Here is a 26,517-nt window from a genome sequence, read left to right on the forward strand (position 1 = left end):
GTGGTTATAATTCCCATTGATTTGTATGGCAGTGCCAACTACCTCTCCACTGACGGTGATGCGTCGGTTCTGTTCTGGAGATATATGAAGGACCCATTGGTGGGACCCACATCAACTCTACTTTTTGGGCACATCCTGTGAATATTCCCTAAATATAAGAGTTATGCGAATTCCCTTTTAAGGTTTTGTTTCCATTCTAGGTGCCTCTTATATCTGGTGTGGTAAACTGGAGGGAAGCTGATGTCAAAAGTGATCCCATAAATATCTGTAGGATCGTTTCCATTTAGCTGATGCAGCAATTGTTGCACATGAATTGTCCTACTGCCCGAACACAGCTGATGTATGAGATGGCATTCTCATTTTGTGAAGTTATGGAATATCTCTGGGATGGCATTGTGAAGGATCTCTAAGATATGCTTTCACTTTTTGAGCTGACAGCTGGGACCCCCACCGTTCCCTAGAATAGAGGATCACCTTGCTTGTTGTTCCTGCACAGAAGCCCATGGTGTACCCGTTGTGTAGGGAAAAAATGGCACTGTGGCCCCTCCATTCTCAGGATCAGTGGAGGTCCCAGAGTTCATAAATACTTAGCGGTGTGACAACACTCTATAAGAAGGAAATGGCCCTTTAAAAAAAGTCTTCCATGGTGAACCTTCACTGTAGGTCGGTTTCTTATATTAACTCTTAGGGTTTGCAAAGTTCTGGTAGGATCTATTGGATTTTATGGAAATCTTTACTGATTAGATGAGTAATTGCTCTCTGTTGTAGTATAATGAACATAATATGCAGGTTATATTTCCATGTCTAGTAATAATTTACAGTTAACAAACCTTTATTTCTAATTTTCAAGCTGATTCTTTAAAGAAGTCTCACTTACAGAGGACAGTGACGTGTCACCTGGATAAACTGTGTCTGCTCCTGTATCCGTCCTTGGAGAAGTTTGAAGAAGAACTAATAGCTCTGGTCAATAATGATCGTTTCCCTAAGGTAATGGTGATGATATACTTCTTCTGTGCCTGGGGAGCACAACTTGAGAATCTTGGGCCACAACTGGCCCTCAATGAAATTTTGTGTTGCCCCGTACTATCTGGTCGCAGACAGACAGGCTTGCCTGCTTGTTGCTGCTTAAATGTAATTTCCATGTCTGAGAAAAGAGGAGTGACACTCGAATATCTCTGCTCCCTTCCCCCATACACTTTAGGATAATGGCCGCTTATTCATGTGACCCTCTTCAGTCAAGTTTATGGCAGTTGACTTTACCATGGAAAGAACCACATACACCCATGGCCTCCTCATATCTGGAGTACTAATTGGGGGAGAAGGGGACCCCCATTTTTCTTAAAGGTGCTGGTTCATCTTTTAGGACTGCTATCGGTTAGGCATATAATTGTTAGTCTCCGATAATAATATCCCTTTATGTTTTCCATCCCGGTAGTGATTTAGTAGAACGAAGTGGTCCTCACTCCCGAAAAGGTTTTGCACTTCTGATCTAGACCTGTTTCACTGTTTTCTTTTAAAGGGGTAGTGTTTTATGGTTCTCTAAGGTTTAAAAAAGGTTGTGACAGAGTCACTGGCAATGTAAGTGAGGGGAGATATGCATCACGAAGATTGCTGTCTCCCGTGATGGGAAAACCCAGATGTTTTTCTCCTACATGTTATGTGCTGAGAGTGGTTAATCGGCCATGACAGGGTTGGGTTTTTTGTGAGTGGCTGTAAGAGATTGGTGGGACGGCAACTCGCCATATCTTCACCCTAAGGGTGGGATTCGGCAAGTTAATTGTCCAGCCACTGAGTTTTTTCTGCCTGTGTGTTTGGAGACCAGGAAGTCTCCAGTCTGGAGCTCCAGTGGGAGCTGAAGTTTGTTGTATCCTGAGCGGGTCAATACCGCAGGCATATGGACTGTGATATAAGTTATCTTTTGTTTTGCCTTTATGCCAGAAAGGCCATGTTTATTTTGTTAAATTCTGCATTGGTTTATGCCGTGTTTAAATAAACCAACAGAAGGTTTCTGTGTCTGTTCCTGTGTCTACCTCTGAGAGCAGCCGAGTGAGTCGCATTACCTCAAGGTGTAAAACCAGAAATGGTGAAAAAATATGGATGCTAGCGGTCAGTAAAATAACAAAAACAAGCTGATTATTTATTCTTCTTTCACCTGTTAGTAATAACTGTCATAAACGCCAAAAGAAAGTTGCAAACTTCAAGGCTCTTTGACTAGCTTCCCTTGGAATTGGGCCGGCTCACGTTATTTTGTAAGATTTGGTCCCTAAATGGTAGTCTGCGCTTCTTGTGTTTATAACGGTCATCAGAAAATGTCCTATGGTTTAAATCAGGTTTTTGTGTTACATGTATTTTTAAAAATGTTGGCAATTTTTTTTCATATCACAAATTTTATTAAAGAAAAACAAAAATAGGTAAATTTTGTGATTTTCACACTGGCCACTGGGGCTTTTTTAGACTCTTGTCCTTTCAATGGCAGTTTCCTTATCAGAGACAAGACTAGAATAACAGGTAACCCCTGTATACACCGTTGATAACACTGGATCCACCAATCACAATAAGTGATGTCACAGTTGCCCCCCTCCCATAACAGATCAGGTGTGAGTCTGTTAATTGTGGCTATATACATGTGGTGTTTCCTGAAACTACAGGAAGTTAGAGTCTAAAAAAATGCCCCAGTGGCCAGTGTGAAAATTGCAATATTTCAAATTTTGTATTTCTTTTTTTTTTTTTTTTAAATACAGATTTTGATCTGGGGAAAAAATGCAGAAAAATACATATAATATAAAAATGTGATTTTAAACAGTAAGTAATTTTCTGATTATAGATTCCCTTTTAAAGGTGTTGGCCACTTTCTGCCAAAATTTCAGAAAGACCAAAACCTGAAATGCCATGCTAAAATGGAGCATTGTGATCTCCACATCCATATTGAAGCCTTTCACTGACTGGCATAAACAGCAGTATTTCTGGACATCCAAATGAGGATATTACCAGCAGGGAGAAAGTATATAAGCCGCACCCGAAAGATGATTGGGCAGACAAATGAATAAACGAAAACGCCTATAACCCTAAAAAGACTAAAGCAAGGATATCGGACCATAAACACCCGGAGAAAAAGTGTAACTGCTGTGGCTCAGCGGACAGAGAAGCTGACCACAAAGCACAGGCTCAAGGGTATCACGTGGACTACAAGTCTCCATCACTTGGGCAAATACAGGAGATTATATAGCTTGTCTCTGGGCACGAACACTCTCAGCCCGTGCGCAGAAGAAGACGCACCCGAGTAGCTGGTCACATGGGTAAATCGCAGGACCGCTGCCACCATTCATTTCAATAGGGTGGTGGTTTGTGATTAACTCTGGACTCTCCAGCCCTGGAATAAAGAAATTTGTGGTCCTTAAAGTGCTACAGAATCACTAGGTCAGATACAAGAAACCGGCGTTACGGTCTATGCCTGTACGGAAACCGGTTCCCCTGCGGACTCGTGTGATTAGATTATAGGCTCGGCAAGTACAAAGTGGGTTAAACTACCACTTAAATGATCTGTGCTGGGCTTTATGTGATTCCATTTTTTTTTTTTTAGTTTTGCTGCCGGCATTCAGTATATCAATAATAAAAGATGGTGGTTTCAGGGTTTTATTTTTTATTTATTTCGCAGGCTTAAGTTAATCTGATGTGAAAATCAGACAAGAACACATGTAGACTGACACAAGACGTGAGGCGTTTTCACAATTCTGAGCTGTCTGAAATCCTTCCAAGGCTGCTACTATGGTATCTGAGAGAAGAAAATCATTTCAGGAATATCTGTAAATGGGTTGTCCGGTCTAAAATCTAAAGTCTGCAGTCGCGGATAATCTCTCTGGCTGAGGAGCATTTTTTTGCCATTTGCGAATAGAAGGCAAAAATATTATAGCTGTATTTTATTTTTGTGCAAAAATTTTTCAAATATTAGTAAAATTTAAAGGGAATCTGTCAGCAGGAATTCACACCCCAAACCATTTATATGTGCATGTAGCTCTTTCAAAGACAAGTCCAGCAATACCTTTACATGGCCGGTCCATTCCTCCATTACTGAAAAATCAGTGTTTGAATTGATATGCAAATGAGGCTGAAGGACTATGGTAGGTCTGAAGCTTATGTCTCTCCGGCTCTATTACCTGCGCATTGCCACCGCCTCCTCCTTCGCTGTATTTAATAGGGTCCTAATAATTAGATCACAATTGAGGGAATAAGGGAAAAGTTAAGTCTGAGTATTTCACTTTCCTTTAGGGTCACCCAACTGATGGGACCTCTGTAGTAATCCAAGAACGGAGGCTGCACATCGGTGTCCATAATGGTTGGGGGTTTGTGCAGCAGCCGCAAGTTGTAGTTGTGGTTCCGGAGGCGAGGATGATGAGAACGCCGTCCACGCTAAGCCTGAAGAAGAAGCAGATCAACAACCAGAGGTATGGAAGAAATGAGCCTTAATCCTGTGTATACAGAGTGACTTCTGCCACCCCCAACACATTAATCTTGAGCAGCATGATGCAGGGGCAAAGATCCAGATTCCTGCGATGTGTAACTTACTGTACTGGGCTGCTTGCTGCTGTTTTCTATGTACACTGAGCATAGGCAGAAAGCTGCCAATCAGTGGTGTGGGTGGAGTTACATAGAGCTCATGAGTATGGAGGACTACATGGCAGCAGGTTTACTAGTCCTTTACTGATAATTTGCTGCTGATAAAACAGTGATTTTATCAAAACTACAGCAAGTAGCCCAATAAGTAGCACATCCCTGGAAAGAGGGTCTCTGTCTCCACATTATGCTGCTCTCAGATTAAAAACTTGATGGCAGATTGCCTTTAAGGGCCACAGGCCCCTCCATATACAGGAACGTCTGCCGTTCATTAGGAACAAGACTGTTGCTTCACTCCTGTGATGAATGAAGTTTTATGGCCATGGCAGTTATCTGAATTTCTTTTAAGGGGTTGTTTGATTTGTACAACCCCTTCACAGTCACAGCGCCCCCTCTGATTTAAAGTGATAGACCACTGGATGAGGAAGAAATGAAGCATGACATGGCTTCCATTCAGGACAATGGGTCTCCCATGAAATGACCAGAATTGGCAAGGAAGACTCCTCTCCTGAAGGATATTAGAGGGGAACTTTGTCTTAAGTCATCAATATAATTTACCTTACCTATTAAAATGTTTATCGTTTATTTATCGCTTTCTCTCATAGATAGATAGATAGAGATATGACATAGATTAGCTGTAGTGTTGTCTCCTCCGGGGTTGTTCAACGCCCGATCACTACAGGAAAACATCCGTAAATCACTGTATCGCACTTGTCCTGGACTTCAGACAGTGACCTAAAATAACATTTGTTCTCCTGTCAGCTCCTCCACTCAAGCCCTGGTATTAAGGAGCCGCATACGTCTTCCGGAGATGGTCAGTGACCCTGGATTCTCCATAGTCTTCCAGCTGGAATATGTCTTCTGCTTACCCAGTGGAGTCGGCAACAAGGTACTGTGAGATCTTATAGTTTTCGATAGCTGAAGCTGTCTTTTTATTATATCCAATATCTTAATAACAGGATTATATTACCAGTACTACAATAGATCACGCAAATAGCAGTATCAAGTCAGCTCTTTATACAGGAGGCCCTAGTGTATTAACTGTGTGGACCACTTAAAATTTTATTCCCATCTTCTGTTGGATAGTTTTGCAGCCTTCTGTTTGTTAAAATTTGCAGCCGTTCTAGAGATATGAAACTTTTTTCTTTTGTTTACAGCTCGTTGCCTCCGTGACCGACCACTGCTTCTGTCTAGCTTGTAAGCAATGCACTGAACCTGGCCAAGATTAGAAGATAAGCATGCTCCAGTGATCCTATCCAGCTTCAAAGCAGCGCTTACAAGCTCAAGAGTAAAGAGCTTGTGAGCACTGTGCATGTTCAGCCATCACAGCTAGACAGCAGAGGTGGTCGGTCACCACCGCAATGAGCTGTAAATAATAGAAAAGTATTAATATCTCATATAGTTCAATAGTTGTTTCTGACTTTCTCAACAACATTAAAGCCCAGTTTCATTATTTGCATTTTTTTTGTCTTGTGGTATTCGCTGACATTTATTGCGCCAAATCCATCAAAATTGTGCACGCTGTTTATGAATATGACGCAAAGTAAAAAAAAGGCTACTTTCCTAATGAACCATTTTTGCGGCTTTTTGAGCAAAAAAATCACATCTTTTTTTAAAACATTTTGTGAAAAAAAGTGCAACTTTTGAAAAACTTGTATAAAACTACAGTGGGGCGGAGTGACTGAAGTGGAGTTGCACCAAATTTTGCTTCTTAAATTGGGTGCAAACATCTGGAATCACTAAACTGCCCACAAAGCGGAAAACAAAAAAAAAACAAAATCAGGCGAGGAGCTATAAAAGAGGCTTTAAAAAAGGCTCAAATAGATTAAAGAATTGGGTGCAAACAAGAAGTGGTGCACAATACACAAAATTATACAAAACCCAGGCTCAATGACAATGATGAATCGGGGCCCAAGTGCTTCAACAGGAGAAGAAGCAACTTTTTTTTCTGGAATTTTTGAAAATTGTATATACAACTGTATATTGTAGTCTGTTTTTATAAAATAAGAAATAAAACAACTTTGGTAATAATCTGATTGTAGCATATGTGTAAGGATTTGTGTTGATGATGTAGTTAGAGATAGTTATTGTGCATTCTGTTTCATTTCTCTAAGGTGTCTTTTTTTTTTAAATTGTTATATGTTCCCATAGGGGGCGCTATAGAGTTCAAATCCTCTTTTTCTCCGAAGAGGCAATTTGCATGTTATGTTACAATGAGATAAGTGGTGCTTTTACATTTAGGTGTTTCTGCGTTTGAGGATATCTGCTCTGATGCCGTATTTCTGAAGACTACTGTCAAGGGGTCTTCAAGGGAGGATCTGTCGTGACATGATGTAGATTAACATGACATACATTGGGCATCTATAGGAGCGTCCATGTAAAGGTTTGCCATGCATAGTCACTTGGCTGAAAGCCCATGACTGTGATCCCTTTGCTGTAATGAGAAGTTTCCTCTGGGAGCAATGTGCTGCACCACAGGTTCCAGCGAATTGTTGCAAACTCAACTAAGAGGCGACTGTAGAATTTTGAGGCCTGGGTGAACTGGTGGAGCACAGTCTGACTGCTATAAGAGTCCATGTCAGGTGGAGAGCAGAACCTTCCTGCGTCTTTTAGGGGGGACAAAGGGGAGAGAGAGAATGGAGTTTCCTCACACCTTAGAGTGAGGCCTATTAAAGGAACTCCTGGTTTGAGGGTGATTGCACAGTCCATGTGTCTCAACTTATTGACTCTCTACAGGCTGTGTCACAGTCTCATTTGGCATAACCAAATGAGCTATTCAAGTTAATCAATGTTTGACAGTCCAATGATAGAAACAGACTTAAATGAGCTTTGTGATTTTTGATTTCCCCTTTATGTTGAATTTTTCAACTAAAACTGTTTATGGTTTCCAAACACCAAATTTCGTAAAGCTTCTGTGCTCATACAGAGTAATAACTGTCTGGGATCTGTGCCTCATATTGTTAGTAACCACTAAGCTTTTCTGTGCCTCATACTGAGTATTAACCACCAAGCTTCTGTGCCTCATACTGAGTAGTAACCACCGAGCTTCTGTGCCTCATACTGAGTAGTAACCACCGAGCTTCTGTGCCTCATACTGAGTAGTAACCACCGAGCTTCTGTGCCTCATACTGAGTAGTAACCACCGAGCTTCTGTGCCTCATACTGAGTAGTAACCACGGAGCTTCTGTACCTCATACTGAGTAGTAACCACCGGGCTTCTGTGCCTCATACTGAGTAGTAACCACCGGGCTTCTGTGCCTCATACTGAGTAGTAACCACTGAGCTTCTGTGCCTCATACTGAGTAGTAACCACCGAGCTTTTGTGCCTCATACTGAGTAGTAACCACCGAGCTTTTGTGCCTCATACTGAGTAGTAACCACCGAGCTTTTGTACCTCATACTGAGTAGTAACCACCGAGCTTCTGTGCCTCATACTGAGTAGTAACCACCGAGCTTCTGTGTCTCATACGGAGTAGTAACCACCGAGCTTCTGTGTCTCATACGGAGTAGTAACCACCGAGCTTCTGTGCCTCATACTGAGTAGTAACCACCGAGCTTCTGTGCCTCATACTGAGTAGTAACCACCGAGCTTCTGTGCCTCATACTGAGTAGTAACCACCGAGCTTCTGTGCCTCATACTGAGTAGTAACCACCGAGCTTCTGTGCCTCATACTGAGTAGTAACCACCGAGCTTCTGTGCCTCATACTGAGTAGTAACCACCGAGCTTCTGTACCTCATACTGAGTAGTAACCGCCAAGTTTCTCTGCCGCCTTGGACTAAAACAGTAACATTTTACCTGACTTTACAAATTGTCTTTTCATCATTCCTTTTAAGAGTGAACACAGCCTGTTCTCTGCTATTATACTCATTGCACTTGGCAGCGCAACTCCAGCCACAACCTCCACACCATAGTTGTTGCTGTCCAGTTTCTGTGCCATTATGTGGTCCTATAGCAATATCTCTATTTTGCTCTGCATGTAACGGCCCATGATTACAAGTGCACACAGAACTCTTCTCATGTCCTCATGCCCTAATGATCCATAAAGGATGACTTGGAGGTGGCTCCACCACTCAGGACTTCCCTGTATGAGCCGGTATCGTCAGCTGCTCTGATTCGCCACCCGGTGATACTACATTTTAAAAATATCTGGCCAGACAAAGGTTTATGCAGAAACAATCATCTGTTTAATGTTGCTGGATCCATGGAAGATTATCGCTGAGTCCTCTTCATCCTGGTTAGGGTAATCTCTATCATTGACCTGACCGTAGCATCCCGTAGTTGCAGGAATCCCATTTATCTTATGTACTTGTGTATAATGTATAACCTTTCCAAAATATTGTGCATGTGATATTATTCATCACATCAGTCTTCCTTAAAGACTCAATCCCATCAAAATGTTTATCCTCTTAATATATTGCAGTCATCATATTATATAGCACTGTGCACTTACAATTGCTCAATTTGCCTTTTTTGCCCACTTATTATTCTCTTTTCCATTAGCTCTATGACATCACATGATTAAAAACTGACCAGCTGAATCCTTCTAAGCTCTATGTAGAAACAGGAGGTCAATTTTCCCTGCATGAGTCATGAGTCACTGCAAAAGTCCCTGGCAGGGGGGAGGGAGCAGCTGGGTCAGGAGTTGAAGAGGGGAATGATAAATGCAGGGAAAAGAGACGTCCTGTTTCTATATAGATGAATTTAGCTAGGTAGAAGGGGAAAATCAGCAATTGTAAGTGCACAGTGCTGTATAATATAATGATTGCAATGTATTAAGAGGATCTTTGTTGGAGTGCTTCTTTAATTCATCACTTTGTCTGGTTTATAATCAAGACTTTTGAGTCTTGTTTTTCCAGCAAAGAGTTAAAATCCGTTCTGTCCCATCGCTGCGCTGTTCCTGTGTACAGCGTCTATATATTCACACTTGGTTTCATCCCAGCTAACGTGCAATTACCCATGTCCCTTTAAATTTAGACTCCCATCAATCCCCGGATTGAGTGTAATCTCAGAAGGACCCTCCTTTATGTTTCTTCAGCCTTTTTCCAGATCTTGCCTCTTCTGTTCTCCTAGGCGACTTTTTCTAAAACTCGTGTTTGAACCTGAATGATAAGACGCCCTTAGAGTGGGCTACTAAGTCCATTCCTGCTGAGCCAAAGGCTGCAGCGAAATCCTGGGAGTTGAGAAACGGGCCAACATGACACCCACAAAAAGACATTTCATTTTTTTTCCCCTTTTTGATTTCATAACAAAGAACCCCTTCCCCGTGGGAACTGAATGTGTCTGTGCCGGAGTGCAGATGGTCAACGGGGATTCTTTCATTAATGTCAAGTGCGATGTAAGTGCCAGGAGGCTCTATGTGACCCGCAGAACATGCAGAGGATTTTGAAAACTGGCATTTTGCAGGCTAATTGCTCACATAGAGAAAAGCCAGTCATTGTCTGCTTTGTCCAGGGTAATACTTCAGCCACATAATGGGTTTATGTGCCGGCTTTCTACGGTTTCCTTAGAATGACCAGTGTTAGTACTTGGCTGGTGCTAATAGGACATTAATCTTTGTCCATTGATCTTGGATACATTTTTTATTCCCAAAAAATGTGACACTAGTCGAAATATAAGTTCAACCTGTGTCGTAAGTGTAGCGTCGGCGTCCCTGCCTCCTGCTAGGCAGGGACGCCGTTCCCCTCACTTCTCCGCTCCGTGCCCGGCGGCTTCCTCCCGCTCTGCTGGCAGCGCACGCTGCTTCCCGGCCTCTGTGCTTAGGGCGCGCTCCCCCTCTCTTAAAGGGGCCGCGCGCGCCGTCCTAAGGAGTCCCCGGCCAATGGCCGGAGGACCTCACCATATATTAGGCACCTCCTCCAAAATGGAGGTGCCCGAGCAATGTTGTTGCAAAGCCTTTCAACTCTGCTTCAGCCCTCAGGTCCCGTTGCCAGTCACCTGCCAGTCACCTGCCAGTCACCTGCCAGTCACCTGCCAGTCACCTGCCAGATTCCTGCCTGTTACTTATCTATCTACGGTCCGACAGTCTGCCTACCAGCCCTGCCAGTCTGTCTATGGATCAGTCTGCCCGCTCACCTGGGAGCGCTCACCTGCTACCTGCCTGCTATCCTACCTGGAGGCTCCGCCGTCACGTGCTGTGACCACCTGCCTGTCCAGAGACTCCTGCCCGCTCACCTGGGAGCGCTCACCTGCTACCTGCCTGTTAGCCTACCTGGAGGCTCTGCCGTCACCTGCCGTGACCACCTGCCTGTTCAGAGACTCTTGCCCACTCACCTGGGAGCACTCACCTGCTACCTGCCTGCTAGCCTACCTGGAGGCTCTGCCGTCACGTGCCGTGACCACCTGCCTGTCCAGAGACTCTTGCCCGCTCACCTGGGCGCTCACCTGCTACTTGCCTGTTAGCCTACCTGGAGGCTCTGCCGTCACGTGCCGTGACCACCTGCCTGTCCAGAGACTCTAGCCCGCTCACCTGGGAGCGCTCCTCTGCTACCTGCCTGCTAGCCTACCTGGAGCCGTCACTTGCTGTGACCACCGACCTGTCCAGAGACTCTTGCCCGCTCACCTGGGAGCGTCCACCTGCTACCTGCCTGCTAGCCTACCTGGAGGCTCTGCCGTCACTTGCCGTGACCACCCGCCTGTCAAGAGACTGTCCCCGTCACTTGCCGTGACCTCCTGCCCTTCTACCCAGAGACTGTCCCCGTCACTTGCCGTGACCTCCTGCCCTTCTACCCAGAGACTGTCCCCGTCACCTGCCGTGTCCTCCTGCCCTTCTACCCAGAGACTGTCCCCGTCACTAGCCGTGACTACCTGCCCGCCTTCCCTGGGAGCCACCCGCTTCCTTACAAGGACTGCCCCCTTGTATAGTTGCTCAGAGGTTCCACCTCCCAGATCCGTTAGAGTTTGCTCGGGCCATGGAACCCGGTGGCACCCAAACTCCCTCGCTCTCGGACCTATGCCATGAACTGTCCTGTCAGAGGTCCCAACAGGAGTCCATCCTGAGCCACCTGCGGAACGTCAACTCTCGCCTGGACACTCTGACTGCTCCACCAGCAACCACCGCTAGTGTCTTGACTCGCAAACCGGCAGCGCCGCTGCCCACCAATACCATGGCATCCTGCCCCGGTCCCCGGCTTTCTGCACCTCCTCGCTTCGGAGGCGACCCCGCTCAAGCTCGGGGCTTCAAAAACCAGTGCACCCTGCACTTTGAACTCCAGGCCCACCAGTTTATCTCCGACCGAGCCAGAGTGGCATTCATCATGTCCCATCTCACTGGGGAGGCACTGGCATGGCTTAACCCTCTGTGGGAGAGAGGGGATCCCCTGGTGTCCGACCTGTCGTCTTTCCTCACTGCTTTCCGAAGGGTCTAAGATGAACCAGGACGAAAGACCTCATCTGCCTCCTCTTTGCTACGTCTCCACCAAGGGAGTCTCACCATGGGCCAATATGCCATACGATTCCGCACCCTCGCTTCTGAGCTTGCCTGGGATAATGAGGCCCTGGTGTCCGTCTTCTGGGAGGGCCTTTCCGGTCGGATTAAAGATGAGCTCGCCGGTCGAGACATTCCTACCACCCTGGATGACCTGGTGTCTCTGGCTACCCGGATTGACATCCGGTTTCAAGAACGTACCAAAGAGACCACCCGTGAGAGAAGGTTTCCCCGCCTAGCTCCTACTTTCCAGAAACCTGTCTCCTCTTCTGTCACTCCCCAGGCGCACTCATCCGAGTCCATGCAGATCGACCAGACCAAGTTGGTCAAATCTCGCCAAGAGTCACACCGAGCCAAGGGGAGCTGCTTCTATTGTGGCAGTAAGGAGCACCTGATTCGTTCCTGCCCGGAGAGGCCGGGAAACTCCAGTGTCTAGGACCGCTCGGAGAGGTCGCCCTAGACAAAAATAAGTCCTCTCCAACCCTGACTTTGTCTGTATCTATCTCCTGGGGAGAGAACCGTCACTTTGAACTCGCCCACCTGGACTCTGGATCCGCTGGAAACCTCATCTCTCAGTCCCTGGTTGAGAAATACCGTATTCCCACCAAGTCTCTGGCTGAACCTTTGTCCGTCGCCTCCGTGGATGGAAGACTCCTTCCGGTGACCATCCTGCTAGTCACGGAACCCATAACCCTGCAGGTGGGAATGCTGCACTCTGAGGTAATCTCCTTCCATGTGTTGTCCGGACTCTCCCACTCCCTATTGCTAGGTCTACCTTGGCTCCAGACACATGAATCCGTGTTGAACTGGCATTCCGGTGAAGTACTCCGGTGGGGGCCGGCCTGCCATAAGACCTGCCTGGTTCCGGTTCGTCCGGTTCGTCCTCCACCTATCCCAGCTAATTTACCCGGTCTTCCGGCTCCTTACTGGCCCTATGCTGACGTCTTCGGTAAGAAAGAAGCAGAGACATTGCCACCTCATAGGCCATATGATTGCCCGATCGACCTGGTACCCGGCGCCACTCCACCCCGTGGGCGTATTTATCCGTTGTCTGCGGCAGAAACCCGGGCCATGTCTGAGTACATAGAGGAGAATCTGGCCAGGGGATTCATCCGGAAGTCTACTTCCCCGGCTGGAGCCGGATTCTTCTTTGTCAAAAAAAAAGATGGCTCGCTTCGCCCCTGTATTGACTATAGAGGACTCAATCAGATCACGGTTAAAAATAAATACCCCCTTCCGCTCATCTCTGAGTTATTTGATCGCCTTAAAGGCGCCAGGATCTTTTCCAAGCTGGATCTATGTGGAGCATATAACCTGGTCCGTATCCGTCAGGGAGACGAGTGAAAAACAGCATTTAATACCCGGGACGGACACTATGAGTACCGTGTGATGCCCTTCGGTCTCTGCAATGCTCCCGCCGTCTTCCAAGAACTGGTCAACGACATCTTCCGTGACGTTCTTTACTCCTGCGTGGTGGTATACCTGGACGACATCTTGGTCTTCTCTCCGGATCTTCCCACACACCGGAGGGATGTTCGTCAGATCCTGCTTAGGCTCAGGCAGAACCACCTCTATGCTAAATACGAGAAGTGCCTTTTTGAGCAGACCTCTCTTCCTTTTCTGGGTTATGTTATCTCCCAGACAGGCTTGCGAATGGATCCCGAGAAGCTCTCTGCTGTCCTAAAGTGGCTCCGTCCGGAGGGCTTGAAGGCGATACAGCGATTCCTGGGCTTCGCTAATTACTATCGTCTCTTCATTCCTCACTTCTCGTCACGGACTGCGCCCATAACTGCGCTCACCCGTAAGGGAGCAAATCCCAAGGTATGGTCATCCGAAGCTGAGGAGGCCTTCCTTTCCCTGAAACAAGCCTTCTCCTCTGCCCCTGTGCTGCACCGTCCGGACTGCAACAAACAGTTCTACCTGGAGGTTGATGCCTCCTCCTCTGGAGCCGGAGCAGTGCTCACCCAAAGTCTTCCTCCTGGAGAATGGTAACCTGCGGCTTTTTCTCTAAAATCTTCTCCTCCTCTGAGCGCAATTACTCCATAGGAGACCAAGAGCTGCTAGCCGTTAAATTGGCGCTGGAGGAGTGGCGTTACCTGCTTGAAGGGGCTCTATACCCGGTGATCATCTACACGGATCACAAGAACCTGGCATATCTCCAAAATGCCCAGAGACTTAATCCACGTCAGGCCCGGTGGTCTTTGTTTTTTGCCCGCTTCGATTTCATCCTTCATTTCCACCCGGCGGACAAAAATGTCAAAGCTGATGCCTTGTCCCGATCCTTCCTGTCCTCCGACCAAGAGGAGGAGCCTATGCACATTATCGACCCCTCCAAGGTGATGAATGTGGCCCCCTTGGATTTGACTCGTCTTCCACCCGGCAAGACGTTCGTGGCGCCTCCAGACCGTGAGAGGGTTCTTCGCTGGGGTCATTCTTCTAAACTAGCTGGCCATGCCGGCCAAAAAAAGACCTTCCTACTCATTTCCCGGCATTACTGGTGGTCTACCCTGCGTAAGGATGTGGTAGACTTCGTCTCTGCCTGTTCATCTTGTGGCCGCAACAAAGTTCCCAGACACTTACCAGCTGGTCATCTCCTGCCGCTTCCCATACCTGTTGCCCCGTGGCAACACATCGCTATGGACTTCATTACCGATCTTCCTGTCTCTGCCGGGTGTACTGTCATTTGGGTGGTCGCGGACCGCTTCTCTAAAATGGCCCACTTCATTCCCCTGCCTGGTCTTCCGTCTGCACCTGAGCTGGCTAAGGACTTTATCCGCCATATCTTTCGTCTCCATGGCCTACCCCTCCACATCGTGTCGGATCGAGGGGTTCAGTTTACCTCACGCTTCTGGAGAGCCACATGTAAACTGCTGGACGTCACCCTGGACTTCTCCTCCGCTTACCACCCTCAGTCCAATGGTCAAGTGGAGCGGATCAATCAGATCCTTACCAGCTATCTCCGGCACTTTGTTAATGCCCACCATTCTGATTGGGTGGACCTCCTTCCTTGGGCTGAGTTCTCTTATAATAACCACAAGAGCGAATCCTCTTCCAAGTCCCCGTTCTTTATTGTCTATGGCCAGCACCCCCGGATTCCGTTTCCCGTCTCCGCCTCTGTGGACAACCCTGCCGCGCAGTCTCTTGTCAGCGAGTTTTCTACCATTTGGGAGAGTACTAGGTCTGCACTTCTTCTGTCCTCCGAGCAGATGAAGCGATATGCTGATAAGAGACGTCTGGATCCGCCTCAATTCCGTCCGGGAGACAAGGTTTGGCTCTCTTCCAAACGTGTACGGCTCAAGATACCCTCCTACAAGTTAGGTCCTCGCTTCATCGGTCCTTTCAAAATCCTCAGGCAAATGAATCCAGTGGCCTACAAATTAAAACTCCCGGCCACCTTACGGATTCACAACTCCTTCCACGTATCTCTCCTCAAACCCGTTGTCTTTAACTCTTTTTCCAACAATCCAGGTACTCCTCCTGCTCCGGTTTCCGCTGAAGACGTCTTTGAGGTAGAGAGTATTCTGGCCACTAAGAGGGTAAGAGGAAAGACTTTTTTTTTGGTAGATTGGAAGGGGTTTGGTCCTGAGGAGAGAACATGGGAGCCCCGGGAGAACATCCATGCCCCTCTCCTCCTTGCTAAATTTCTCTCTGGCCTAAAAAAGGGGGGGGCCTAAAGGGGGGGGTACTGTAGTGTCGGCGTCCCTGCCTCCTGCTAGGCAGGGACGCCGTTCCCCTCACCTCTCTGCTCCGTGCCCGGCGGCTTCCTCCCGCTCTGCTGGCAGCGCGTGCTACTTCCCGGCCCCAGTGCTTAGGGCGCGCGCGCTCCCCCTCTCTTAAAGGGGCCGCGCGCGCCATCCTAAGGAGTCCCCGGCCAATGGCCGGAGGACCTCACCATATATTAGGCACCTCCTCCAAAATGGAGGTGCCCGAGCAATGTTGTTGCAAAGCCTTTCAACTCTGCTTCAGCCCTCAGGTCCCGTTACCAGTTACCTGCCAGTCACCTGCCAGATTCCTGCCTGTTACTTATCTATCTACGGTTCGACAGTCTGCCTACCAGCCCTGCCAGTCTGTCTATGGATCAGTCTGCCCGCTCACCTGGGAGCGCTCACCTACTACCTGTCTGCTATCCTACCTGGAGGCTCCGCCGTCACGTGCTGTGACCACCTGCCTGTCCAGAGACTCTTGCCCGCTCACCTGGGAGCGCTCACCTGCTACCTGCCTGTTAGCCTACCTGGAGGCTCTGCCGTCACCTGCCGTGACCACCTGCCTGTCCAGAGACTTTTGCCCGCTCACCTGGGAGCGCTCCTCTGCTACCTGCCTGCTAGCCTACCTGGAGCCGTCACTTGCTGTGACCACCGACCTGTCCAGAGACTCTTGCCCGCTCACCTGGGAGCGTCCACCTGCTACCTGCCTGCTAGCCTACCTGGAGGCTCTGCCGTCACTTGCCGTGACCTCCTGCCCTTCTACCCAGAGACTGTCCCCGTCACTTGCCGTGACCTCCTGCCCTTCTACCCAGAGACTGTCCCCGTCACCTGCCGTGTCCTCCTGCCCTTCAACCCAGAGACTGTCCCCGTCACTAGCCGTGACTACCTGCCCGCCTTCCCTGGGAGCCACCCGCTTCCTTACAAGGACTGCCCCCTTGTATAGTTGCTCAGAGGTTCCACCTCCCAGACCCGTTACAATAAGTTTATAAAGTTCAGAAAGTTCTTCCTCCAGGCTTGTCAGTATCCGTTCACTCAGACTGTTACACAAGGTGAGGGAAGGCACAAGTGTACAACGATGGGAAGGGGGGAATGGACCCCAAAAACTAGTGAAAGGGGGAGTGGAGTCCCCTAGGCAGATCCAATTTCACCCTGCCTACCCTATCGTCCCTATATAAGTTCCACACCTATCGCCGAGCAGGAACCTAATCCCTGAATGTCCCTAGAGCTTGGCCCTAGATAAGGAGGGGACGAGGTGAGCCTTTCAGGCCCCACTGCAAGCTGAAGACAACAAGGTAAACAAACAAAAGGGATACACTTAGCTTGAGCAGACACAAGAGAGATAACGCCAACTGTCCTCCAAGGACACCAAAGAAGAAACTAGCCAACTACTAGTGCTCCAGCTCTGCACAGAGGTACATAGAACTATCACCGGTGACTCTCTGGAGAAACAGAGTTTTTAACTATCAAGCAAGGGTGTGTCAATTTGCAGCAGAAGGTGGCGGTCGCTGCTGGCTCCTAAAGGAAGAAGGATAAAACTATAGATAGGATGAAGAAGGCGTCTGCAATGCAAGCGCAGTGACCTTCTACAGCCTGATCCAGAGCGACTGTCTGTCACACCTGACACACCCGTGACACAGACGGACAGGGAGACTGGGAATTTGGTCTCCTGATCTGGTCTTAAGTGTCTTGTGCCCAGCATGTTCTTCATCCTCTTGTCCTGTTCAGTTAGTGTGACAGCCCTCATATTGCAAAGATCCTTTTACTTTCTGTTAGAGGGAATGTGTCATCAGAAATTTACCCACTGTTTAAATTTTGTTTTTCATGTTACATTTATTTAAAAAAAAATAACTTTTTTTTTTATTTTTCATATCGCGATCAGTATTGATTAAAGGGGTTGTCCACTACTAGGACAACCCATTCTTGAACTAAATGTTTTGCCCCTATAAAATAAAAAAAAAACAAAAATTTTTATTGTTTTTATAATACCTGCTCTTACCAAATAAAGCACATCACTGGATCTAGTACTCAGTGGCGTACCGTCATCGCATGTTCAACTGCATCGGCATCTTGGATGCCAATACAGTTGGAAGCAATGATGGAGGCGGGAGGGTCGGCTGACTATCCATTTTCCATTATTCTTCCTCGACGTCTGACATCTCAGAGCCCAATTAGAACTTCTACTATGGGGCCCCATGAGTTCTATGTATGCCCCTGCTGGTGCTTTAACCTAGTCCCTCATGCTATGACCAGGTCTCCTAATCGACCTGTTTGTTGCTGTGTTAAAAGGCCTTCAATGGGGTTTGGACTTATTCAGATATACCCTAAAGTGGTGTTTTTTTGGAGGATTCATTAGCATCTCCTGTAGAACCAGGAGTGAAGTTCCGGGATGCAAAAAGTGACTACTGTGTTCTGCAATGTACTTTGCCTCCGTTTTGGTGGTGCAGAAGTTAACGTAATGCGCTTGAACCAGAGCTCGCGCCATTATTCCGACCAGTCTGACACGCTCTAGGCAATGTCACCTATATAAATATTCATTATATAAGAGATGTATTATGGAAAACATTAGGGCTATTTTTGTGAACCACTGCGATCTCATTAGACATCTGTCAGCCTATTAATTTGTAAGGTTTCTTTCTGGGTTAGAAATGTCATATAAATTATTGAATAGTCCCATGAATCTTCCTGACTGATGTGATGCAGTGTTATGTACATCCAGCATGACAGCCACTGCTACGGAGCGGAAACTTAGAAGATGATTCTGGTTGAAGATAATTCTGGGTCCATTTAAGCATTAGGAGGGGCTTTTAAGATTTCTTTACAACTTGGCATAAAGATTTCAAAAAGGTTCTTGTCTTACAGTCCTCGCTTCTAATGATCCAAACCAAACTTCTGATGCATTTCTACACTCTAAGCATTTTCTTACCTTTTCCAGCACCAGATTTATATTCCATAGGCACAGATTATCTGGCACCTTAGAATTAAGCAATCAAAGAGGCTATGCCTGTAATCATGTCTAGTTTTATAATGCCTGCTCTTACCAAATAAAGCAAATCACAAGATCTAGCAGCCAGTGGCGTACCGTTATCACACGTTCAACTGCATCGGCATCCTGGATGCCGATACAGTTGGAAGCAATGATAGAGGAGGGAGCGTCAGCTGACGATCCCTCCTCCATTATTCCTCCTCCATTATTCCTCCTCAACGTCTGACAACTCAAAGCTCAGTTAAAACTTCTACTATGGGGCCCCATGATTTCAATGTGCGCCCCTGCTGGCGCCTTAACCTTGTCCCTCTCTGAATGTCCTCCTCTCATTTCCACAGCACTCTGCCCACCCACTTAACGTATACATACAGTTAAAGGGGTTGTCCACTACTAGGACAACTCCTTCTCATACTCCCTGCTTGGCCCCAATAAAATAAAAAAAGGCTATACTCCCCTCCCATGCTGGCGTCAATCCCCCGGGGTCAGCATTCACTCTCCCCGGGCGGTGCGGTGTTGTGACACGTGGTGCCCAGCGCCCAATCAGTGCTGGCGTCACTGTCTCTGCCTTCATATTAATTGAACATTAAGAGGAATTCGACAGGAGGCGGAGACAATGATGCCAGTGTTGATTGGGCGCTGGGATCACATGTCACAACACTGCACGAGAGCCCCAGGGAGAGCGAGTGTTGACACCGCAGGAACAGCGCCGGCACGGGAGGCGAGGCCAAGCAGGGGGTATGAGAAAGGGTTGTCCTAGTAGTGGACTACCCCTTTGATGGTCTGCTATCTAAACCACTTAGGCGGGTATGTAGGGGACTTGGCGCATATAACAATCCTACCTCTAGTATAGCTGCTTGCAGCTTAATTTGCATACAAAAAAATAATTATTTCATATGCAAATTAGGGGGCATTGGTGAAGCTAAAGGGCTCAGTTCTCTGTTACTTCCCTTCAATTTGTCATTTTGATTGACAATGATCAAGTAAGTACAGTCTGAACTCTGCATGCCGTTGCGCTCATGTATTATCATTGCCATCTCTCATCGCCGGCTCCTGTCTGCAGTTGCGGCTCGGTACTGTCCTGTAGACAGGAGACCGCGATGAGAGCCGGCAAGGTGCAGGTGCCGAGCACCTGCTTGAGTTCAGCACTGTCAATGAAGATATGACCATCAGCGGCTCTGCACCCCCACACTGTTAATGTAGCCGTCCTCTGAGTGTCTTTACCAGCTCTCATCTTTGGCTCCTGTCTGCAGGAGAAGAAAGGAACCAGCGATGAGAGCTTGCAATGACTGTGAGCGTGGCTGCAGAGTTGGTAATGGAGTTCAGCCCTGGCAATCAAGATCTGGCAATCAGTGCGTCCTCGCAGATACTGCAACTACACTTATGTCGTCTCACTGCCTGCTCTCATCGCAGGCTCCTGTCTCCAGCCACCATTTGGTGTGGATCTAAGGATCCTGTCCTAATTACTGACACGTTAAATTCCTAAATTCTACATGAAATAACAGTTTGGGATCTTTTTTTTTTTTTCTCCAAGCTGTGCTGTTTCACTGTTGTATCTTCAAAAATGTATGAATTAATTGACAACTGGGCATTACAAGTTGAGGGTGTGTCCCTACATACTGCCACTGTCCAATCAGTGCTGAGTGACAAGTGAAATGATGACACCCAGTTGTCAATTTGTTCCTACTTTTCCGGGAGGAATAATCAATGAAGAGCACAACACAGAATTGGGACGGAAGATCTTTGATAATCGGCATTTAATAGAGAATGTGAAGATTTATTAAATTGGTTATTAGTGGGGAGAGCTCTGAATATTTGGGGAAACTACAGGATCAGTTTGTGCCCTGGTACATCAGGACTGTATTTCCCAAAGCTTAATCACACAAGGCCGGCTCCATGATATGGTTGTCATCACAGCCTAATTTGTCATCACTCACATCAGTTCCTGTCCTCAGTGGGGCTCACAATAATTTTTTCTCTCACACACACACATTGGGCTAAAGTAATAGAGTTCAACTTTACTTGAAAAGTGGTTTTTTTTTTTTTTTGGAGTGAGAGAAATGCTGAGAAAGTCACCAAACATGGGAGAACATTTTCACGGATGTGTCAGGTGTGACACAGTCGTTCTGGATCCAGCTGTAGAAGGACATTGTGCTTGGCTCTGCAGGCACCTGACCTTTTCATCTCTGTAGTGTAGAGAGAGATATCCTTCTCCCTCTAGGACCTAGCAGTGACCTCCACCTTCTGCTGCTAATTGACACATCCTTGCTGGATTTTTAAATACCTTCAGTCTCTCCAAAGAGTCGCCGGTGATTGCTCTATTTTCCTCTGTCCTGTCCTGAAGTACTAGTAGTTGGCTAGTGTCTTCTTGGAGTTCCCTTGGAGGATAGTTGGCATGATCTCTCTGGTATCTTCTCAAGCTAAGTGTTTCTCTTGCCTGTTTTCCTGGTTTGTCTTTAGTTGCAGCGGAGGCTGACTAGTGCTCACCTCATCCCCTCCCTATCCTGGACCTATCGCTAGGGGCAGTGAGGGATTAGGTTTCCTGCTCGGCGATAGGTGTGGAATCTATTTAGGGACGTTAGGGCTGTCAGGGTGTTGTCAGATCTGCCTAGGAGTCTCCACTCCCCCTTTTCCTAGTGTTTGGGCTTCCTGCCCCTCTTCCCGTCGTTGTTCACTTAGTCTTTCTTTCACCTTGCGTGACACAATTCGCTGTGGTTTGTCCTGATGAAGAAGTTTGAGATGTCAAAACTTGTTGACTAATAAACCGCATATTTGTATTCCTGTCTCCTCATCTTTCGTTGGCAGAGCAGGTTTGACCCATTTGATTCCAGTTTCTTCACATACAGGGGAGACTGTCAATCATTGAGTAGGACCACCCACTGGACTCTTATGCCAAAAAAACAGGGATTTCTATAAATAAAATGCAAGTTTTACTGAAACTTTTCTCACCAAAATGTATATTAGTCTGATCAGCAGCTCCTCCTACTCTTTATCCTCCTGCCTGCAGGTCACATAGTTTTCAACATGACAGCATCCCTATTAAAGGGGTTCTGTGGCAGGAGTATATTATTGCTAGGTGGTGGTGAGTTCCTGCCTAAGACCTCATTCACATGTCAGTATTTTGCATCAGTGTTTGTATGCCAAAGCCAGAGTGGAACTTACAAAGAAAAACTACTATTGAAAGATTGACAGCTGTTCTGTGTTTTGGAGACACTCCTCGTTTTGGCATACGAATACTGATGAAATATTGATGCAAAAATACTGACGTGTGAATGAGGCCTAAGAAGTGATGGTTCAGACCAGCGCCATCGTTTAGCCGCTGGCCTGTACTGTCTGCTCTCTGGTGCTGCTTTATCAGGCAGCCTTGCCTCTGCAGCATTAGAGGAGCGCAGTGGCGCTGCAGTTGGCCGGGATCGGGATCTAACTTTAGAGCGGTGCTTACAAGCTGATTGGAAAGAGCCTGTAAGCTCTGCGCATGGTCGACCAACACTGCTAGATGGCTATAGAGAGCACGTCTACAGAGCTCTGCCGGGTCATGCACTGGTCCTCTTCATCGGTCTAGGACAAGTGAACAATTCCTGCCGCTTGCTGCAGTCAGGTGTAGTCATGTCAATGGCCCTGCTCGCATTACCTCCAAATGCGGAAGTGAGCATAGCCGGACCATCCATCAACAGATAGACTAGATGTCTTTTTTTTCCACAGTCTCACATTGCAGATGCTAGCGCTAATTTGTTATGCTGTCATGTTCGTACATTTATATGGCATCCGTCAGCAGTTTTTGCTATGTAATCTGAGAGCTCCATAACGTTGGGTACTGAGACCCTGAATCCAATGATGTATAACTCACTGGGCTGCTTGCTGTTTCAATATTATAGTGATAATCTCCTGCTGATAAAACACTGACAGGACTAGGTGTCTCGTGCCTCCTGGTCCATCCCCGCCCCCAGCACTGATTAGCAGCTTTCTGTCACTATGCACTGTACACAGAGCACTGTGATTCTATCACATCTGGTGCCCCCAGCTTTCTGTGCACACTGTGTATTGAAAAAAAGTTGCAGATCAGTGGAGGAGGCGGAGTTATACAGAGCAGTGGACTTGGTGGCACGTGGGCGCTAGTCCTGTATCTTCTACCAATGAAACACTGATTTTATTGAAAGAGCAACACACAGCCTAGTAAGTGACACATCGCTGGAATCAGGGTCTCTGCCTCTACACCATGCTGCTCTCAGATTACATGGCAAAACCTGCTGTCAGATTCTCTTTAAATCCACCTGTAGTGATCTGTCGAGGCCACTTAGGTCACTTGTAAATTACCATGGCCCTAATGGCTCCCGTATACTGCCTTGTCACCCGGAGTATTACCCCATGGAGTGAGTGAGATGGTTGGTACATAAGCTGTCATTTTCTGATGCTCCGCACTCCTTACCGCTAATCTGTTAATCCTAATGCTACTTTCCACAGTGATCCAGCTCTATGAATCATTCTGTGCAAAATGTTTACAGATCCGACAAGAAGCTTGAAAGTCATTGCTTCCTCTGGAAGTTTATTTTCCTCAACGCTTATTTACTGGGATTTAAGTGGAAAAAAAAATAGCGAGACTGAGTGATGAGCCGCAATGAATAATGTAGAAACTGTTTAAGGCATTTGCAGGAAACCCGAGACAGACGAGGGCAAGGTTAAATATTTAATTTGTTCCTGGTGTGGAATGTGGGAATTACATACAACGGAGCTGAAATCCAAATTTCTCTAGAGGTCATGTGCAAGACACTGTAAAATTAGAGAAAAAACATGACAAAAGAATATCTGGAAGAATTCTGGTTGGATTTTACTTTGTTTTTTAAATTGTTTTCCATCATAACTTGAGGTTTTAGCCTCCCCAAAGTGGCCATACACTTAAGATAAAAGTTGGCCAGTCTTTCCCATGTCGGTGGATCCGAACCCTCTTTACTATGCCCAAAGAAATTATTGGAGTAGGAATTAGGGGGCAGAGAGTTGGATTTTAACATTCAACAATTGTCTGAATTTAATTTTCTATTCCCCGTATTAGAGGAAGCCACTTACTGTGTACAATAAATTAATAAATTAACATATGCAATTAGCTCACCCCAGTGCCAGTATTATATATTCAACTCTGCAGCGGAAAGACATGGGATTTATCAAAACTACAGCAAGTAGCCCAAGAAGGGGCACAGCTTTAAAATCAGGGTCTTTGTCCCTACTACTTTTTTTTAAATGTTCTGTCTTTTTCAGTGAGACGCTTTTAATTTATGGACTAAAATGAAAATGGGAACCCTTGATGTGCGTTGGTAAGCTTACGTATTTTAGCCAAAATATTGACCAGTACTTCATGCGTTTGTTACATCTTTTTCATCTTTTTTTTGTTGTTGCACGTTTTTTCTCCTTTTGGGTGTAGCCAGGCCTTTTAGTGAGGAATTTGGGGTGCATGTCCCTGTGGGGTGCACTTTTATATAGTGCTGGGCAGCCCGCCTGATCTAATAGTATGGGCTTGACCAGTGACCATAATGGTGCAGTAAACATATGTGTGACTGGCGCCCTATAGAAGCCTTTATCTGTGTGTATCTATAATACTAGGCAACCACTGCATCTATGAAGGCTAGGTTTCAGTGGTTTGTTTTTTCAGTATTTTGCACGTGTGCTACCTCCTTCTTTATCATGGGGGATTCTTCATGGAATAATCAGGGGCGTAGAAGATATTGACGATGATAGGTTATCAATTTCTGGCAAAGGTCTGACATGCTGCGCACCCACCATTCAGCTGTTAAAAGCTCTGGTGGATGTAAACACATTGAATGGAGCTGCTTACTGCAAATCTGCTCAATGTGTAGCGGCCGCTGCTGAGTACTGCAGAACAGCTTCTATTCAAGACAACTAATACCATCACTGATCAGCTGTTATAAGCTCTGGCATTGGCTGAATATAAGCACAGCTAGCAGCTAATCAATAGGGGTGTCAGGTGTCTTGAAAAAGTTATTTTCTGCAGTGCTCGGCAGTGGCCACTACACACTGAATGGAGTAGCACTGTGCTGTTGCATTCAATATGTTTAGATCTGCGTGCTACTGTTGATTGTGGGGGTGCTGTTAGGTGGGAGCCCGACTATCTGGTATTAATGACCTATCCTATGAATAGTACTACATCTTGTGACTAGATAACCCCTTTAGCTCCCTAGTAGTCACATCAGGTGCCACTTTTCAGAACGGCTCCATGTGGTGCTATAGGAATAGTCGGACACCAGACAGCACAGAAGCTTTTTTTCCATCATAAATACCATTCAATATACCGTTGACTAAGTGTGTCCAGATGCTGAGACTTGGATTGTTTTCATTAATCAATATACCGATGATGAAACTCCAGACCGAAGTCAATGTTTAAAAAGAAACGAGTCCATTATTAGTCGTAATTTCCACCTAGATTCCTTCCAGACGGCAGGAGAACAATTTTTCTTGCACAGTTGGGTCATTAAACTTCACCACTTCGCTCCTAGGAGCCTTGAATTCAATTGGAAAATGGCATATTTACGTTCATGTCCGCCGCTAAATATGTATTGACGCAGGGAACAATGAGTAAAGGTCGTCGGCTGATCTGCAGGAGAAGTAAAAATGTCTACAAAGGATAAAAGGAAACTTCATCTGTAATGATAGCCAGGGATGGAAAGGTTGCAGCGTGCGCCGCAGACCTAAATATCACATGGTGACTAATCCATTGCGCATAGCAGTGACTTGTAAAGACGCCACAGTGTCGCTTCCCTTCTCCGTGTCAATTTATAGGGGGATGTGAAAGACAGAATCTAATTATTGTGAATATATATATATATATATATATATATATATATATATATATATATATATATATATATATATATATATATATATATATATATATATATATATAATATATATATAAAATAAATGAACTACATAGCACCATATAGAACATTTTAGGTATATATAATTTTATGTTTATATACTTAAAGGGGTACTACGATGGTTAGTGACAGACTGGGTAGGTAAAGACCCACCAATAACATTGATTCTTGGGGCCCTTTGTTCAGCTACATGCAAAAATGACCTGACCCTAGTATGTAAATTTACTTTTGCTTCTATGTAACAGTAACGTGGCTAGCTTATTTACTGAATTATTACATGATACTTTTTTCTGCAAATGCTCATCAGCACTCCTTCATGGGGACGGCCTACCGGAGGATTCTCTTGCTCCCCTGTGGGCCAGTCCGAGCCTGGCGATGGTAGGTGAAGAATATGTGATAAATGACTGATAGGTGAGGACTTTGGAAGGATACAGGATGTTTAAAGGGTTTATAAAATCCATTTCTTTGGGTTACACTTAATGTTTGTGCGAACTGATTTTCTGGACCTGGTTCATTGGCAATGTCAATCTATGGAAGCCATGAGAACTGCCTCTTACCTCCCTGCATCCACAGCTTATTACAGGTCATTGTTGTGGTGTGAGGAACTTGTGAAGTCGTGCCAGGCCGGCTAATCAAAAGAAGAAGCCGGCCCAGCTATATATTGCTCCATTTTTACCCAAATGAACCCTGTGCAAGAATGTAAAATTTTGACACCAGAAATCTGTGCTACATAACTATAACATTTAAACACCCGGATTCCAGCGATGTATCACTCACTGGGCTGCTTCCTGCAGTTTTGATAGAACCCCTGTTGAATATCTAGCAGTTATCTGAATAACTAAATAAATAAAGCTCTGTATAACCCCGCCCCCGACCACTGATTGGCAGCTTTCTGTCTATGCCCAGTGTACAC

General features: G+C 46.2%; 1 protein-coding gene across 1 annotated transcript in view; it reads left to right on the forward strand.

Annotated features, from left to right (window-relative positions):
- The window catches only part of NPHP4 (nephrocystin 4), a 353,374-nt gene that overhangs the window by 71,067 nt on the left and 255,790 nt on the right, over positions 1-26,517 (forward strand). Inside the window, exons 7-9 of the mRNA XM_073656722.1 lie at positions 851-987; positions 4,267-4,442; positions 5,374-5,500. Of these exons, the coding sequence (XP_073512823.1) occupies positions 851-987; positions 4,267-4,442; positions 5,374-5,500 (440 nt within the window). The remainder of the gene's footprint in view (positions 1-850; positions 988-4,266; positions 4,443-5,373; positions 5,501-26,517) is intronic.

The sequence above is a fragment of the Phyllobates terribilis genome, unplaced genomic scaffold, assembly GCF_046119375.1.
Source record: "Phyllobates terribilis strain yellow unplaced genomic scaffold, ASM4611937v1 Scaffold_12__6_contigs__length_324123572, whole genome shotgun sequence".
Lineage (NCBI taxonomy): Eukaryota > Metazoa > Chordata > Amphibia > Anura > Dendrobatidae > Phyllobates > Phyllobates terribilis.